The sequence below is a fragment of the Cucumis melo genome, chromosome 10, assembly GCF_025177605.1.
Source record: "Cucumis melo cultivar AY chromosome 10, USDA_Cmelo_AY_1.0, whole genome shotgun sequence".
In the NCBI taxonomy this organism is placed as follows: Eukaryota; Viridiplantae; Streptophyta; class Magnoliopsida; order Cucurbitales; family Cucurbitaceae; genus Cucumis; species Cucumis melo.
Window position 1 is genome coordinate 25,732,054 of NC_066866.1, and position 17,800 is coordinate 25,749,853.

At 35.1% G+C, this 17,800-nt stretch overlaps 1 protein-coding gene across 12 annotated transcripts in view; it reads left to right on the forward strand.

The window, feature by feature from the left end:
• Positions 1 to 17,800, forward strand: part of LOC107991735 (uncharacterized) — a 38,770-nt gene continuing 20,970 nt past the window's right edge. For 2 of the 12 annotated variants that reach the window (XM_051090737.1, XM_051090739.1), the window contains exons 1-3: positions 16 to 399; positions 506 to 590; positions 677 to 776. In XM_051090737.1, coding sequence (XP_050946694.1) covers positions 737 to 776 — 40 coding nt within the window. In that variant the 5' untranslated portion in view covers positions 16 to 399; positions 506 to 590; positions 677 to 736. Of the gene's footprint in view, positions 400 to 498; positions 591 to 676; positions 777 to 834; positions 2,133 to 3,115; positions 3,199 to 3,567; positions 4,135 to 17,800 lie in introns of those variants that run through there. The other 10 variants (XR_007824118.1, XR_007824120.1, XR_007824119.1 and 7 more) reach the window with 10 other exon arrangements.

Here is a 17,800-nt window from a genome sequence, read left to right on the forward strand (position 1 = left end):
AAGAAAAAGAAAATGGAAATTAAGTGTAAATATAAATATATATATTTATATATTAAATAGTTTTATTAAATTAATTAAAGAAAAGAAAGAAAAGAAAGGACAAAAAGAAGAAAAGGAGAAGAAAATTTCATTTTCTCTTTTCTTCTTCTTCTTCTCTTCCCTTCACCGCCAAGATTTTGAAGACATCCAAGTTCCCTTTATTTTTTTTTCCTTTTCCTTCTTCAATTTGCAGAGAACTTTTAAGAGAGAGTTTGGAAGAAGAAGAGAAATTTTACTAGAATTTTTAGGTTGAAGAAGAGGAGGAGAACTCAAGCAAAGTGTATCAATGGCTGAATTTTAGTTCATTCTGCACATCACTGGTTTTTAATTCGGTTTGAACTCTTCAAAAGAAATTAAGAGGTGAGATTTACATTTACTGAAAGTTAACTCATTTTTAAACAAACTTTATGAAGAACGTTGGAGCAAATTCGGATATTCATTTCGTGCTTTTTGATGAAGAAAACAGGGCAGTTGGTTTTCACTCGAAATCAAGAGGTCTCTGGTTTTTCTTATATTTCAGAGTGTATCGGTGGAGTTAGAATCTCTATTTGGTATGGTTGGAAAGCTTATTCAATTTACTACAACTTTCATGAAGAAATTGTAAACCAAAAACGACTAAAAATTGGCTAAATTGTAGGAACAAATTAAAGAGGTCGTGTGCGCGCGATTCTGGAAGTGGTTCTGTTTTGAAGGTTATATGTGTTTATGCACGGGGAATCAGATTTATATGTCTTCAGGTAAGCTTTAGAGGATCTCAAAATGAAGAGTTTGATATAAAAAACACTCATTTTGGTTAAGTATTGAGAAAGTTATAGTCCTTTGAAGTTTATGTTAGAAATCTGGAAATTTTAGAGAATTGTTGAAATAAGATTTTATTTCTTAAGCTTTGTTTTCGTGAGCGTCATCTTTGGTGCGACATGTTATGTATATCTTTAGGAAACCAGAATGTTTAGGGTTTTAATACTCGGTTGGGTTGTTGGCAGGCCGAGAAGAATTAAACCGAGCTTATAGACCAAGGATCTAGCCCAAGACTGTGAGTGACAAAACCAACTTTGAAATATTTTCCATAACTGTTATTATGATTGAATGCGATAAATGTTTATTTACGAAGCCATGAAAGGTATTTGAATTTCATGACTATTTTCAAGTATACATTTGGAGACTAGATTTCTTAAAGAAATTTATGCTAGCACGTAGATATTAAATGTTTGGAAAGTATTTAAACCACAATATTTTAAGCAAAGCATGAATTAGTATGAAGTTTTGTTTTAAGAACTACAATTTTCCACGAAAGAGCTGAGTAAAGTTCGAGCTTTGTGTAAAATTTATAAGCAGGCATGTTTTAATATTTTATGATGATTTATGAAATTTTCATTAACTACATGACTGAGATCTTGAGCCTGAGGCTAGAGATTACCGTGTGCACACTGGTTAGATTTCGTTGTTGACGTTGAGTGTACTCCGTAACAACGATGCTGTCGTGAGTGCTGGGCGGGCCCCACTACGACAAAGACGATGGGAGTGCTGGGCGGGCCCCACTACATCGTAGTGCTTGTAAACGTTGTTGTACTAGGTGTACCCTACACAACGTAGATTCGTCATGTTAGTTAAAATGCTTCGATATACTTGATATGCCTTGCTAGATTTCAATGATGAACATGCTGAGTATTTAAGGAAGCTATTCTTACTATTACACATTTACATTTACGACTTGTATAAACAGATTTATATGTGTAAAGTTTTCACGTGCTCTTATCTTTAAATTCATAGTTTTAAACTGAGTCACTCACTGAGCTTCATAGCTCACCCTTTCCAAAATGTTTTACCCATTTTCCAGGTAGAGATCGACTTCCCGGTGCCTGATAGACTGCCTTAGTCTGCGGAAGCTTCGTTATCGATTGCCAGTACGTGTTTTGAGTTGGGCATAAAGTCTGTTGTGTTGTGATGTATTCACACCCTTGTATGTTATAGATACTCCACAGTTTGTATAAGCTTTAGGAGCTGTAGTTGTGTAAATTTTGTTGGTTATATTTTGATTAAGGTGTCTTTAGGTTTACTCGTGAAATCGGTAAATTTTGAGGTACACTTCATGTATGTGTTTGACTAGCTGTGTTTGACTAGCCTAGGATCCGCTGTGTTTTGTAGCATGTACAATAGTTTATATACTAGATTGGCAAGTTCATCACATGAAAGTTTTAAGCAGAGTCGACAGATACAGGTACAGAAAAGCGTTGTTCGTCGGCTTCACGCCATCTTTCGGTCTAAGGTAGCAGGTAGTCCGGGAGGGGGTGTGACAAACAATATGTTGGAATAATTCGAATCGTTCAAACTATGTAAAGAGAGAGAAACTGACAACTACATGTGATATAGTCGTCGGTTATAGCTTTGAGCAAGAGCTTTATGTTTAAATGTGATTTAAATATTAAAAATATGAATAGAGATTCATATTCGAAAGATCGAAATTAATGGAAATGGTCAAAGTTGTAAAAAGTCAAAATGTTAACATTTGACTTTGAAAAGTCAAACTTTGACCGGCTTTATATTCAAATGTGATTTGAATTTGAAAAAAATAAATGTAGATTCATGCTTAGGAGGTTGGAATTAGTCAAGAAGGACAAAATGGTAAAAATTCAAAATGTTGACTTTTGACTTAAAAAGTTAAAGTTTGACTTTGACTAGAATGGTTAAATGACCATTTTGCCCCTTGACAAAAGTTATAAGGAAAATCCAACATTTTGTTGGATAATTCCAGTAACTCTTAGTGGGTTATGTGGAAGGTTATGATGATGACACCAAACCCACCAAGAGAAAATGAAATGGTGATTAATTCCACTAAATGTTAGTGGAATGCTAGGTGTTGAGATTTTGGCCAACTAATTACATGAAATTTTGCATATAATTAGATTATAAATAGTCATCTTTTCAAATTGGAAAAGAGTTTTGGCCCTTTGTTTTTCAAAATCTTTTATTTTTCCTCTCTTCGAAAAATTAAACATATCTCAACCTAATTCTCTCCATTTTTTCCACATCTATCTCTAATTCCTTCAATTAACGAGTCTCACAACCTGGTTCTTAGTCCGGAGATTAGCAAGTCAACTCTAGTGGAGGTTCGATTCGAGTTCAGGAGAAGATTTGGATAAGTTGAAAAAAGCTTCAAAGGTATGTTTTCTTTAAACCCTAACTAGTGTAATTAGGATTGTGTTTAATGCATGTTAATCACTAAATTAAGTTTAGTTGTAATTAGGGTAAAATTTCGATCCTGTTTTCTGCTGCGAATGTTCGTATCCATCATGTGGTATCAGAGCATGCTTGATTTTACTCAATTGCATATGGTGTAGGTATTTTAATTTATTTGATAAATTTCTGATGAACTAAAATGGATTAGTAGTTTTCAATTAAATTAAGCTTTGTTTTTTTTTTATTAATTATTGTAATTAGCTTGGTTGATGGCTTATTTTAATTTGCAAAGAGTCTGTAATTCGTTTAAGTGTCATTAGAGTTGTAATTAGGCTGTAATGGTTACATCAGGAGAGAGAAATTCAAAGAAATTTGATAAGAAAAAATTGGACAGACCTGTTTTAGAGCAACAGACCCGAGAACCCGGCTGGAATCCGTTTCTGCAGCGAATTACCGGTTCGACCCTTGCCCCACGCGTCCGACCTTCATACCCAACCCATGCCCATCGTGGCCCACTGGTCGTTTGAAGGCCCAGCCCATGATGCGCGCGCAGCCTGAATTCGGAAGCCTGCTACCTGTGCGCCCACGACCCAACCCGAGTCTTGCCCCACACCACGTGCCTGCCCCGGTCCGATCTGGTGCCATCGGACCCGTACGCACCTGAAGGTTTTATGGGTGGATTGGGTCGATTCAAGCCCAATCTGTTGGGTCTTGGGTCGGTTTAATGGTTTTTTGTTCGGTTCAAGCTGTTTTAGGTGGTTTTCCAATCGGTTCGAAGTATTCGGGAGCTTTTATGTACTACTTCAAATTATTAATGTAATAATTTAGGTGTTAGCTTAATTTAGGAGCCAAAACCAATCCATTTTAAGGTGTTTGTTTAATTAATTATGCATGTGATGTATGTTTTAATTAAACTAAATTGTATGTGTATAATGTATGTCATATTGTTTTAAGATCTCGCCATAGGTTTACATATTCATGCATTAAAGTATGTTATAATGGTTATAATATTGGTATACATGTTAATTAATTATGTGGAAATTAATTAATATGATTAATTAATGTTTAATTAATTAATTTAATTTTAATTAAATATGATTTAATGAAATTAATTAATTAATTAGTGATTTATTTAATTTAATTAAATATGATTTAATTTAATTAAAAATGATTTAATTTAATAGATATGATTTAATTTAATTAAATATGTTTCAATTAAAAGTTAAGTAAATAAAAAATATTCATATTAATTAATTTGTTTATATAATGGTTATATATTGTTGAATGAATGTTATAGTATAACCTAGTTCTTTTATAAGTGTTATAAAATGAATTAGACTTTTAAAATCTATAACAAAGATAAGTTACATGCTCACCTAGGTTAAAAACATATAAACCAATTTTGTGTAGAATTAGGTCGATATCTTGTAAATCTAGTTACAAGAGGCTCAGCTGGTTCGATCTTGTCAACAAGTCAAATAAGATGACAAAGGTTGGAGGTTCTTAAGTTGATGGTTGATGGAACACTTGCTACCTGGAGATCGTAATCAATTCCTGAGCCTAGTTAACCTAGTTTTATGAGCTTGCGTGAGAGTTTTGAGGTAATAAAATTAGTTTATCACCTAAACATCGTAGGTTAAAATCCGGTATAATGGTTATACTAGATGTTTCACTTAGACATTAGGATATGTTTAAGTTAGTCTAAATGTGATCCCTTTTTTCTGAGTAACCTTTAAAAAACTATCTTAGAACACTTCAACTAATGAAAAGTAGCGTGTTTTTAGCTTCAGCGCCCCTAAGAATTCACACCGTGAGGTCCATGCAGGGCTTTGGGTCGTGCATAGGAGCGAACTCCTTTAGAGAGTGCCTACATGGATCAATATCAAGGTGAATGGGGGAAGTAGTTCATAGTAAGTGGGTGAGGGATATGTGATAACACATCCCACGGTCTCTTTCATTGGGTTGCACCGTGAGATTCCTATAATGCGTCTGCTTGTCTGCCCTAGAGCGACGTTCCCTTTAGAGGGTTGTATTATAGGATTCGAAACACCGCGAACTCTATACATGGATAGGGTCCCTTAGATTAGTTTTCATATTGTCTTTCCACTTTCGGGAACATAATGATTTTTATCTCTGAGATCTAAAAATGGAGGGTTATAGTTACAAGAATTACTAAGTTGTTAGTATATTCTCGACTGAACTAGCGTTAACTAAGTGCTAAGTGAATATGAGATATTCAGGAGTTAGTATTTGGTCAAGATTGTCTTGGTTCAAATGAGGAGTAATTGAAAAGACTTCTGGCCATTTGTTTTTCAAAATCTTTTATTTTTCTTCTCTTCAAAAAATTAAACATATCTCAACCTAATTCCCTTCATTGTTTTCACATCTCTCTCTAATTCCTTTAATTAACGAGTCCCACAACCCAGTTCTTAGTCTGGAGATTAGTAGATCAACTCTAGTGGAGGTCCGGTTTGAGTTCGGGAGAAGATTTGGATAAGTCAGAAAAAGCTTCAAAAGTATGTTTTCTTTGAACCCTAACTAGTGTAATTAGGTTTGTGTTTAATGCATGTTAATCATTAAATTAAGTTTAGTTGCAATTAGGGTAAAATTTCGATCATGTTTTCTGCTGCGAATGTTCGTATCCATCATACGCTTGGTTTGAGGAAGCGGAGCACATGATGTTCTTGAAATTGAAATCTTGGAAGAAAGCTTGTATCTTCGAAGGAGCTTCAATCGTCGAGGATGGTCGACTTTAAGAGTTAGGGAATCTTCTAGTTATTGGAAAAATTCTCTCTAGACCTTCTGGAGTAAAAAATTTCCAACTCTTACAAATGAAGAGAACTCTTCTATTTCTAGAGTTCTCCGATGGGCTTTTATAGACTCGGGCCTAGTTGGTCCATGGACCAGACTCATGGGCTCAATCACATGGATTTTAGTCATATTTAACCTTTGGGTTAAATTAAGCTTATTTTTTCGCTCAATTGAATTTTAGCCCAAGTAAATAATATTTAATTGGACCAAAATAATTAATTTGATCCAACGGTCATAATAAAGACATGTGACATCATTAGAATTGGCCAATTTATATCTTTAATTTTAATTTGGGACACATGTCAATTTTTAGTTAATCCCAAATTCAACTATTTTAGTAAATGACATGGCGATCTGTGATTGGTTCCAAAAATTTCTTATTCAACAAACATATTTTGAAATAAATAAACTTTAAACTTTGTCTTTGCATATATAAATTATGAAACATAACATAACATTAAACCTTTTAAACTTCCTTTCAATTGTTATATCACATGAATCATAAAGATGGAATCACAAACACTCAGGTGGGCTCTCATCCTGTGATATGATATTTATGAGATGGAACCTAGGCATCAGTAGTGCCCTCTTTCATTATAGCTAGAATGAGATGGAGACTAGATGTTCGTATAGACCTTCATTTCTTAAGATAGAACTAAGCATCTGTAGAACCCTCATCTCATTAATCTGTCCCAATGATAGGATACTAGATATGTTAAAAACTAGATATCATATATGTAGATCATGAATCTGTCCATTGACAGGAAATTAGGTATCTACTGAATACTTTCATGAAAGGAACCTCCGTACACAAGCAATATCCCCCGAAGGGTTGCTATATATATCGGACGGTATAGTCTAAAACATTCTAAACTCATTCTTTAAATTAAATACTTATCATAAACATACTTTTTTTTTTGTAAATCTCATAAGTAAATTCATCAGGAAATACATGCTTGTCAAATATTTCTAAACTCATGCTTTGGAAATACATTATAAATCAGTATACTCAAATATACATACATCAAAACATGCTTAAAATATTAGATAATAAATCGTATTTAGAAATTGACCTTAAACTCATTTTGTCACTCACTAATGATAGTTCAAACCTTTAGCCTGTAAATTTTCCCAATCTCTTATTAACCTGAAATAATGAAAAATAATTCTATTCAATTCCCTTTTACCATAAAGTTATCAAAACCTCTCTTAAAATTCCCAAAAACACAAGAAACAGCCAAACAACACATTTTTTGTAGGGTTGACGCATAGGGGGGTGAGCGACAAGGCTAGCACGTGCATGCATGACCTGGGCAGGCCAGTAGCATTTTAACCTTGCAAGGGGCCTTGCCGGCGCACACCTCACGCTCTTCACATGGTCAACTTAAGCACGCAGGGTTGCCGTGCACTTACCTGGTCGCACGCCTATGCACATGGCTTGCCTTGCAAGCAGGTTGTGCATCCAACACATGCTCAATATACCCACGCTAACCTCTTTTACCCCAAAACGCACGACCATCTCACCCAGCAACTCATGACACTCGACCAACCACCCATACTACCCAGAACTCACTTTTTCGACCAGACCTTACCTTCACTTTAGAGCTTAATATCTTAAAATCTAGAACTCAAATGAAAATACTTCCTTTTACAAAGATTCTTACCTCTAAATTTCAGAATCAAAATTCCAAAGGATGAGCTCTGTTGCTCTCTAGAAGTTCACCTTTCTCATATTCTTCTCTAAAATGACCCTATCGCATCTTCTTGACCAAAACACCTAGCTTCTCACCTCCAATTTTAATAGCAGTCTTCTCCAAAGAACTAGACTCAATTACTAAACTTTTAAAAGTGGTTTGAGAGAAATTCCACTAGTAAGTTATGAGAAATCCTTATGTGAAGTTGCCTATTTATAGGAAGCCTTGCAGGAAAATTATTTGACACATAAACCTTGCTCAATCCACCCTTAATTCTCCTTAAGACACCTCTTACTTCTAATCCAGCACCACCTTGATCGTAAATACATGTGATTAGCTTAAGACACTTAGATTAACTTTAAACTGATTGTCATAGGCTTGCCATGTAGTTGCTTAAAATACCTAGATAACCTCTATAGTCCTTCTCACATAGACTTGGCTGCCCAACCAAAACACTTAATATCATCTCACATCGCCTCTTAGTCCATCATCTCGCCTAACCAAAACACCAAAGTGCTAAACATCAAGCCAAAACACCTTGCTAACCTCACTTGGTATCGCCGCAAGCTACGAAACACATTTTCACGTCATACTAACCTCTAAGGAAGCCTTCTTGCCAAGCCAAAATGCCTACTAACCTCTAAGGAATTTTATTTTTGCCTAGCCAAAGCCATCACGCTCAAATAACCTCTATGAGCAAGTCTTCAATGCCTAGCCACACATGCTCAAGCTTGGCCACCTACCTATGCCTAAAATGCTAAGATAACCTCTTTAGAGTTATTTTCTCTTCTTTTGGCTACTCACTAAGTCCAAAACGCCTAAGATGTGGGCTTTGTCAAGTTTTTCCTTTTTCAACTTAACCCCCTTCTAACTTTAAAACCATTCCTTCTTAATTTTCCTTATTTTCACCTACCATGACACACTTATAATGACCCTACTCAAGCCTACTTTCCCATCTTTACTTCATTTAAAATCATCCTTCCAAGTTCTTTGGAAAATCTAAGTTTCTTAGGGTTTGGGGTTTACATGAAACGTTAATGAAAAGTTATTTAGAAAAACTATCATTCACTTGGCTCGTTTAGTTCACACTCTTCAAAATGTTTTCCCACTTTTCAAGTAGAGACTGTGTCCCCGAAGCCTGAATTGCTGTTATGTGTCTGCTGAAGGATTTTGTTTAAATATTGTATGTGTCTTGTTGTTTTATACTTAAGTTCAATTGGTCTTTTGTGGTATTAGACTTAGGTTTAGAAAGGTTTATTTTGGGTGTTATGTTTATGTAAATAAAGTTAAGTCATGTATGTATAAACTTATATAAAGTTTGTTTAATGAGAAATGTTTTAGTTAGTCGTGTTTAAAATTTATGCGTATTAGCTTCCGTTGTTGTTCATTGTTTAATGGTTTATGTTAAGGGTCAGCTGATGTCATTCTTGAAGGGGCGATGTCGGTTAACTTCATGCCACATCTCAGACCAAGTAAGGAGGTGCTCGGGGTGGGGTGTGTAATTTATGATCGTCTGGATCATGATACATGATCGTATAGTTCATTTTAAATAACATACTTTAGTAATACAAGATCGAACATACTATCGTTTATCATAACTATATGATCTTTTAAGATATATTACAAGGATAGACAATTGTGTAGTGAAATAATATATTTTACATAATCGTGTTAACTATGGTAAACGATCGTACTTGTGAACCCCGTATCTTAGAAAAACTTAAATCTTTTGAAGAACTTAGAAGGATAACAGTTGAGTGGGGTTAAGGTTGGAAAGGAACTCAAAAGTGTCATTAAAGATATGTCATGATTATTGCGAAAAGAGGAAAATTTGGCTAAAGTGTCAAAGGTTTAAGGATAAGGAATTTGGAGGGTATAAGATAGCGTATTAGGTGGCCAATAGGTTATCTAGGCATTTAGACATAGGTAGGTGGCCAATCTTGAGTTGTATGTGTGGTCGAGAAGGATGGATAATTCTAAGAGGTGAGATGACCTTGGTTAGGAGAGAAGACTTGTCATTTAGAGGTTATTGGGCATTAAGAGTTTAGGCAAAATGGCTAGGTAGCATGGTATTGGGCAAGGAGCCTTACATGCAAAGAGAAAGGGTTGTTGGCGGCCATGTTTGAAGGTTAGCTAGGTGTTTGGCTTGATAGTGGACACTTAGACATTTTGGTTAAGGGAGGTGATGAAGAGGTGGAGTCGAAGAGTACTTTATTGGTATCCTATGCATGCTTGAAGGACATTTCTCCAAATTCACTCGTACGTTTTGGGTGAAATTATCCTCAAAGTTTCAAAAACAGTTGAGTCAAGTTTCTAGGCTAAGGCTATCAAACGAATTTAAGCAAAGGAGGTTTGAGTTGAAGTTGAAGAAAGGAAGAAAGGTCAGTTTCCAAAGCATTATGAGCAAGGTGTACTATTTGAAGGCCACATAACACTTCTCTGGGATTTTGGAGCTGAAATTTTAAAGTAAGCAAGATAAGAAAGTTTTTAGCAATGTTGTAGAAGAACATTTCCTAAAACAAGTTATGAAATTTTAGCTATGATTATTCAAAGTGAGGGTGAGTTACTGGGCAAAAAAGTGGTTTCTAGGCAAGTTGAAGGCTAGTTGAGTGACAAGGTTTACTAGGCGTTAGACATGCAATCAGGTAAGGCACCCAACTTGCTTGTGCGTGAGGTTAACACATGGCCAGGCCAGGCAAGGCTTGTGCCCATGGCCAAGTCCTATCGTCCATCCCTACGCACCAGCTAGTGTCGTGGGGTGTTTTGGGCCATTTTGGTGTTTTTTAGGAAATTCTAAGATTTTTTTTGGTTAAGAGAAATTAAATGGATAATTTTATCATTATTTAAGGTCAAGAGAAGATCAAGAAAATCTATAAGCCAAGGACCTAAACTTGTATTTATTAGTGAAAAATTAATTTATTAAAGTGATTTAAAGCATTTTCTTAAGCTATTGTTTATGTATGATTTAAGTTAGATGTTTAAGCTATTTTACGAATGATTTCAAGGCATGTGATTTCATTGAGGTATTTATTTAAGCTTGTTTGGTTATTGTGAAATGTTTAAGGCTTACTAGAAAATTAATTTAAAGATTAGTTGATGTTTGAAGTATATGATTTTATAAATATTTTTCTCGAAACCTAGATATCTCAAAACAGTCCTTAACGGGGTAGGATAAGAGGCATCAAGGAATTGAAGTAAGGACACTTATCTCCAGGATTGGAGCTAGGGATGCTTATCTTCCAGGACCAGGGATTAAAGATGCCTATTTCTAAGATTTGGAGTTGGTATCAGGTAATCTCTACCACCTCCCATGAGTAGATACTTGGGATTCGAGTAGGAAAACACAAGGATTTAAGTTACCGTTTCTTAAATGTTTATGAAGTTAAAGTATTCACGTTATTGTTCATTGTTTACTGTTTCAAAGGAATTATGAATTATTATTTCTAAAAGATTTATGAAAAATTATTTTAAAAAGCTATCACTTATTGCAATTTTTTAGCTCACACCCTTCAAATTATTTTTTCAATTTCTTGGTAGAGATCATGTCCTCAGATCTTGAATAGCTTCTATCTATCTACTGAAGGATTTTTTTTTAAATATTGTACGTGTCTTGTTGTTTTGAATCCATGTTTAGTTGGTCTTTTATGGTATCAGACTTAGGTCTATTAGGGTTGAAATTTGGTTATGTTTCTATGTAATTAAGTTTAAGTTATGTCTGTATAAAACTTATATAAAGTTTGTTTAATTATGAAAGGTTTTATTAAGTTGTGTTTAAATTTATGTGTTTAGCTTTCGCTTGCTTTTTTATTAAAAAGATTTAAGTTAAGGGTCTGCTGGAGTCATACAGAATGGGAGCGATATTGAGTGACTTCAAGGTTTTATCGATTATCTGTATAAAACTTATATGAAGTTTGTTTAATTCTTGAAGGAGGTGTGATAGCATGTTAATCATGGTAAACAATCCTGTTGATTATGGTCAACGATTCTGTAGTCCAATGTAAATGATCATTAAAAACTTCATATCTAATGATCGTGTTAACCATGGTAAACGATCGTGTGATCATGCTAAATGATCGTGTTGACTATGGCAAGCGATCTTTTAAATAATGTCAACATGATTTGTAGTTCGTTTTAAACGATGGGAAAATGCTTTAAATTTAAATGATCGTGTTGATAATGGTAAACGATAGTGTTGATCATTTAGAATGATATTTAAACGATCTTGATATTTTCAAATATAAGGAAGATGAAGAAGAATATTGAAATAATTGTGAAATAGCTTAAAAGAATCTTGCCGAAAATGATGAAGAAGAAATAGAAGATTTAAATAGAAGAATAAATTGTTTAGTAATAAAAGAAAGAAAATCTGGAAAAGAAGAAGAAGAAATCTGAAAGAAAAGAAATCGCAAAGAAGGAGGAAGAAGAAATATAAGAGATGCAAAGGAAAATCTGGAAATTATGAAAAATTTTACTGACTTTGTGGGCTTTTGTTTTTTTGTTACATGGTCCATAAATATTTTTGGGTTTTGTTACATTTATATAGATTAACCTTAAGGGACTTTTTAGAGGAAGTTTTATGGAGGATTAGGTTAGGCTTTAAAGCCCAACTCTCGTTTGGGTCGCGAGTTAGGATAAGTGGGGGATTAGGGTTATCCTAATCCCCTATCTCTTCTCAATACTTTCCATAACCCCCCTAATAACCCTCTCAACCTCCTTCCTGAGCCGATCGTAACACATCTCAAGATCCTCCTTAATTTTTTCGGTAATCCGTCGACAATTATCCTCATTCACTTGTCTTTTTCCTTCTTTCCCTTCCATTTTCGCTTTCCTTTGATATGAATTGCAACTTTTCCTATTTCCCCACTTTTCCTCTTCGATCGTTCACCCACTTTTTCTATTTTTGTCTTTCATCGTCGCTGCGTTTTTGTCCCCAAAATCTCATCTTCATCCTTCAGTGAATGTTTGCATTCATTGATGCCTGCATTTTGACGTTGCCTCCGAAACGGATCTTGATTTCTATGTCTGTGGTTTTGTTGACTAGTTACGTTTCACGCGTTTCCTCCAAAACATTTTGCCTTCCTCTCTATGTTTCCAAGCATGGCTTGCTGTAACCCATGTCGCTTGTACGCTTGCTGCTCTGATTCTAGTTAGTCGTGATTTGGTTTTGACCTAAATGGCATTCTTGGACAGTTGCTACACCCAAGTAGCCTTGGTTTTAATATATACATCGAAAGGGCTCGGTAGGGGAAACGATAGAGCACAATAGGGAGTCTGCTATTTTCTTTGATTTGTGTAGTCGATGATTAGGTCTTGTAATGGTCAATCTCTCATATACATTTCATTGCATTTCTTAATTTATTTTATTGTTCCTATTCTGTTTTTAGATTATGTTTAGGGTTTACTTTCTTGTATTCCTGCAACCTACATGTTAGGTTGTGCAAAATCACCGTTAATTTTATTCATATTAGTTTCCTTTAAAGTGGTATTTTAAAAGCGTCCCTCTGTTTGGTTCTGATGTATGCACTCGGATCTTTTTATTTTGGTTTCCTTGAAAATTTCTTCCAGTTCTTTCCATTCAATGTTGTTACTACCTATTACTTTGCAACTTTGTTGATGTTTACTCATAATTATTTCACCTCAACCATCCTTCTGTCCTTAGACCCATATTTTAGAACATATTGTGTATTTGTGCTACTGTATAGAAATTGGATTTGCATACCTAATTGCCTAATTTTACTATTAGGTCTTCAAAACTAATGTTTGACTGTCATTCTTGTTCTGGTATGGGTCAATTCCTTCATTTCATCAGATTTGGTTGTCACAATGATGGTCATATCACCTATTTTTTAGGATACTTGTTGGTTGTTTACAACTTGTTGCTCTAATGTATTACCATCATCCCTTCAATATAAATATAGTACAAAAAACTGATTTCCTTGCATTTTCGGGATTCCTGTATTTTCCCTCTATTTCTTACCTTCTTGGTATGTTTACCATTCTTCTCTTACATGTTTGCTTATGTTGTAGTTCACATTCAATTGCTACCTTTTCCCATCTATTTTTACCTCTTTGATATGTGTATCATTCTTCATGTTCATGTTTTCTTGCATTCTGTTTACACTTCTACCATCTTATACATTTGCCCTCTGTTTGAATCCCATCTTTCGACTTCTATAAACTTCTATAAACTACATTCTATTTTATCCTTTTATTTTTACCTCTTTGGTATGTTTGCCATTCTCTTACTATATGTGTGCTTCAATTATTCTCTTACATGTCCACTTCCATTGTAATTTCAAAGTGATTGTATGAAGAAGAAATTCTTCATCCACATGTTTTTTGTCATGTCATCTACTACGTTGCATCTGTGAGGTCATTTTTTTCCACGACGTGAAATTCTACTCAAAGAACATTCTAGTTTAGACCTTGAACAAATTTCATAACTTTGAGGCTACCTTTTTTTCCTTATTTCATTTACTGAATCTTACATTTATTTATTCTTACAGGTTTATGGCATTGAATGGGCCAATTTTGGGTAAGGCAGCGGTATGACTATAACAAGTCGGGGGATTCCCGATGCATAAAAGCGTTAGAGTAGGCTTAAAATAAGTCAGAAATAAATTTTCTGACGCAGAAAGCGATGTTGGGAAAACTGTCGAGAGAAATGCACCGGGGGAACCATTTCTGACGTGCTACCTGCACGACATCAGAAGTGAACGTCTCTTGACATCACTATGGCCAACGATAATGCGACGTCAGAAAACCACATTCCCCGATGTTGTCTCGATGCAACGTCGAAAATGGTTGTCTCGACGCACTCAGAGTATCATCGAGAAAGTCTTCCAATTGCCGACATATTCGCTGTGTTGGAAAAGATTTTAAATATATATTTTATTTTATTTTTTGAATTGTTCTTTATTCAGTCGTATTATTCTTTCTCGGTTCTAATTCGATTTAAATTGAATCAAATTATAGAAAATAAGTAATAAATTAGTAAATAATTATATAAAATACCAAATCCAAAATGAGCATATTATAATTAAATGTTATTATGTTTACGAATGTTCGAAAAAGTACATAGAATAGTAAGTATTTGAAAAAAAGTACATAGAAATAAAAAAAATACATTCGTCTCCTAACAGTCGTGTACGCCATATTACACCAACTCTAGACCTACAATGACACAAAAGTAAGTTTATTAGATATACGTACCGCAAGGAATCATGGTCCCCTCTGTGTCTGATGCATTTCTTCGACCTTCTTCTTCATTTCTTCCATTTGTGAAGTTAGCAGCTCTGACGTCTTTCTTTATTCTTCAATCATGTGTTTAGCTTCTTCAAGCTTGACTCATTGCTGCTCAGTCATTGCTTGTCGCAATTCGTACACCCTGACTTGCGAAAATGTGGTCGAAGAACTGCTAGCATTGGTCTTGTGCGACTTGGGATTGGGTCCCCAACCAAGACCTTTTGAGTAGCACAGTCGTCTACCCAATACGGTCTCGCATATCTTGTGCCCAGAGAGTGGCTGAGAACCCTCTGGGGTAGGTTGGGACTAGAGTTTCAGCATTTGATTCTGCAACAAATTTTGTAATTAAGTGATTAAAACAAAAATAAAAGTACATAATAAGACAAAAGTATTGCTTGAACTTACATGCGCATTGTCAGCAGCTTGCGAAATGAATGAGCCATCTCGAATGTGTTTTTGCTTAAATAACACCACATGGTCGAATGACTGACCTCGTTACTCAGGAAGCTCATGTTGTCGTTGTAGAAATGACTTAGACCTGCTACTATGATGTAAGGTTGCTTTTATTTAGCAACCTCGTTCGCCCGTGATTGCTCCCTACATGAAAACAATTGTTTATTTTATACATATAATTGCTACACTTGCAACTATCCCAAAAAGTTAAATGAAATAACCATTACAATATATAAGTCTCACCCAAAATGCACGCTCATGTAGTGATTGCATAGGAAGTGTCAATCTTTCATACGTCTCACTAATATGTGTGGCGGGTTGGTATGTGCCTGTTCAAGGTCGCTATACTTTATGTAATGTCTATGACAGTCACCCCTAAACTCCTTGAAAGATGTGAGCATTTAATGCTCAAAAAATCTATTCATTGCTTGATCGTTGAAATCAAGCACAAAAAAGCTCTACATATAACAAAACACCACACATTAGCTTCGTTACTTAAGCACGTTTCAAATGAAAATGAATTATGTACTGCATGTACCTATAGATCGCAGTTAATGACCTCGATATAATCTCTCCTAACATCTACCCACCTAAGGCAGCAAACTGGAAATGAACGCCTCACACACACACACCAGTGGCCTGTTTAAATCAAACAACGTGTAAAGATATTGGCTTCTCCGCTCTAGGGGCTATGGACATGGGAATCCTACGATTGGCATAAACGTACCTCTTCAACTCCAAGAGTCGAGACTGCTACGTCTTCTAGAAGTTGGAGAGGGTTAAGTAGTTACTGCTGAATAAAATAACAAATCATATGAGAAACAAGTTAAAATCATTATGAGTTAAAGTACTAAGAGACTCACCCGAATTGTAACCCAGTAAGGACAACCCTCCCGTAGTGTTTAACTCGTCGCCAAACTCGAAAAACAACGCATCTATCTCCACAAAATCACTTAGGAATGATGACATAGTATCTGTTGACATAGCAACAAACATTGATTAAGCAAATACAAATACCTAATCATATTGGAAATATAAATTAATCAAATATGTGGATACGTGATTCGTCACTATCATTCGTCATCGCTTGATCCGCTTTAATGTGACAATTGTTCATCACCATCGTTTATGAAGTCGTCAGCGACATGATGCACAACCGATCTTTCAACAACTGTAGGATCAACATTAAGCCTTTACAGAGTATCATCCTCAAGGTCTTCACAACTCGATGGCTGACAACAATTTCCAGTACATTCAGTTGCCTATTCTCAACATCGTCCACTTCTGACACGTCCCATATACACTTATTCTGGACCACTTGGACAACTTTCCAATTAGTACCATTTTTTGGGTCATCTAGGTAAAATACTTGATGTGCTTGCATCACAAGAATGACCAATTCCTTAGAAAATAAAAAATGGGACGTGTTAATTGCTTTGTACCCTAATTCCACATATCTCTTTTGGCTTTCGTTGTTGTCAGTGTCATACCACCTACACTTAAATACCTAAACACGTCTTCCCATCGAATATTGAACGTATAAAACTTCATCCAGAACACTATAGAAATTGATGTCACCACTTTCACTAGCATTGCTTTCACTGACTACCATGACTCCACTTTATGTGTAGTGCATCGAGAATCACGTTCTGTTGTGTGAAATCTCACCCTATCGACAATGCATCCATTGTAACACCAAACGTCAAGTGATGGCCCCATCGCAAGTAAGAAGAAATCATGAGACAAATTTTTTGTCTCATGCAATCCTATAACCTAAAATTTATGTGACAATGATTATGTACATAAGAACACCATGGAATTCGTATATGGAAGTTATCAAATGCGTGCACACTATATACGTGATTTTGAAACCATTCAAGAAATGCTCGTTGATGTCTTTTGTACAAACTAGTAGCATTTTGAGCTTCACGATGTATCAACCTCAAATGTTTCCTAACAACAATGATTATGAGCTTGTGTAACATCAATGTATAACAAATACTTATCAACTACTTAATGAATACTTAAACAGTTGAAGGTAAGAAATGCTTACTTGAGATACTCCGATATTTCATCTACATTGTTGAGGATGTACCAATGAAAGAGTTGTTTCTCTTCCTCTGATAGAGTTTAGAGACTTAATGCACCTAATTTTTTTATGTTGAAACTACAAACCAACTAAGGATAGTTAATTGGGGAAGAGAGTGAGAAATGAAAGAGGGTGCGAGGGTTTATGTGGCTGTAGGATAAATGTCAAAAAAATGTTTCTTTGAAATTAGCATAGAGATCTATTATTATTAAAAAAAACTTAAGGCAATAGACAAAATTAGAAAAAAGACAATTGGGAACAAGTAATTGAATGGAGAAATAATAGGAGAAAA